The sequence below is a fragment of the Poecilia reticulata genome, linkage group LG15, assembly GCF_000633615.1.
Source record: "Poecilia reticulata strain Guanapo linkage group LG15, Guppy_female_1.0+MT, whole genome shotgun sequence".
Lineage (NCBI taxonomy): Eukaryota > Metazoa > Chordata > Actinopteri > Cyprinodontiformes > Poeciliidae > Poecilia > Poecilia reticulata.
In genome coordinates, this window is record NC_024345.1 from 16,256,016 (window position 1) to 16,257,531 (window position 1,516).

General features: G+C 35.0%; 1 protein-coding gene across 1 annotated transcript in view; it reads right to left on the minus strand.

Moving 5' to 3' along the window:
• Positions 1 to 269: 269 nt before the first annotated feature.
• Positions 270 to 1,516, minus strand: part of zfand4 (zinc finger, AN1-type domain 4) — a 14,174-nt gene continuing 12,927 nt past the window's right edge. The window contains exon 10 of the mRNA XM_008429608.2: positions 270 to 1,332. Within this exon, the coding sequence (XP_008427830.1) occupies positions 1,197 to 1,332 (136 nt within the window). The 3' untranslated portion in view covers positions 270 to 1,196. The remainder of the gene's footprint in view (positions 1,333 to 1,516) is intronic.

Genomic DNA, 1,516 nt, shown 5'->3' on the forward strand with positions numbered 1-1,516 from the left:
CGTAACGTGGAGAGTCTGGCCAACACCGAGCGGAAACCATTTCTCATCCTGGCTGTTAATGGAAAACATGTGAAGATGAGAAGTGACACGGGGTGGAAGAAATTCAGAGTGCCGTAATGAGGAACAAAAACGGCGATTCTTAAGAGCGCTTCAAGGAAATCAAAAGAATTTATACAACTTTCCGTCAGCGGAGGAAATCAGCATTTCCTTTACCATAAACCATGTTTGATGTTTAAGTATAGAAGGTTGTAGAAACTAAGGACCAGAAATTTAAATGGAAGGAAACTTTATTAGATCAAACCCCTGTGGATACTTAACCAGCATTTAGCTTTTTTTTTTTTTTTTTGCAACAGCAAAGCAATTAAAAAAAAACAAAAAAAACTTTTTTTTAATGGAGGCCACCTTACTGTAGACACAAAGACCATAACCTACCCCATTCTACTACAGCTTAATCAATAAGTGGACACATTACTGACATTCACACTTACATACATTGCATACTTACCATTTCAAAAACAGCCTTTATTTAAATAAGTAGGATTAATTAATAAATATTAGAGTATTTTATCAATAAGTGGGTGGACTGTTTTTTTTTCCTCAAAAGAAAAATATATATATAAATGATGCATTTATGTGCCCAGTTAAGAAAAGACATTTAGATGTACAGAATATAAAAATCTGGATAACAACACTTCAAGAGACAAGCACAGAAATGTACGCAGCTTTCCCCACTAAGAAGTAAAGTTAGATGTAGAAATATAGTTCTAAAGTGCATCTGTTTTAAGACTTGTCAAAGGAAGTCAACAGCGGTCCTATCGGGAAATAAAATAATAAAGTAACAAAACGTGCAGCAGATATAGAGGAAAACCTACCTACATACATGCAAAGTTTATTTTAAAGACAAAAAGGAATAAACTAAGTAAGAAATACAAAAGACATATTTTCACATTGTCAAGAGGTGATAATTAGTTCTGTGCCATTTCAGTCCACTCTTGAGTGTTCCACACTTGATTATACAGAGTATTTATTAAAATTTTAAGTAACCTTGGCAGAGTAAAACAAAGTAAAAACAAAAAAAGCACACAGTGGTGTAAGTGTTTCTTTAAAATGCATTTGCAGTACATTTTCTCCCTCTCGTTTTGTCAGAGTTGTCCTCCTCCTGTTTGTCCCCTGTAACTGGTGGCGGGCTCTGCAGTTTAGATCTTGGGCAGCTTGGGAGCACTGATAAGAGGGTTGGTCTCTTGCAGAAACCGTCGACCTGCAGTCTTGTAGTCATAAGAGCAGTCATGTGTCTCGGCGTAACGGTGAGTGGCACAGAAATTGTTTCCACACCTAGAAGAATGAAGACATTACAATGAGTATGCAAAAAAAAATTGCCTTTAACTTTCGTTTTCTTGTCGTTTCTTCTCAATTTAATGTACTTTTTTTTTGCAAGGTAGACCTTTACACAAAGACTTTAAATATTGAAAGTATGAAACTTCAGGCTTTCAGTAGTAGTAAAAAAAAAAAAAAAAAA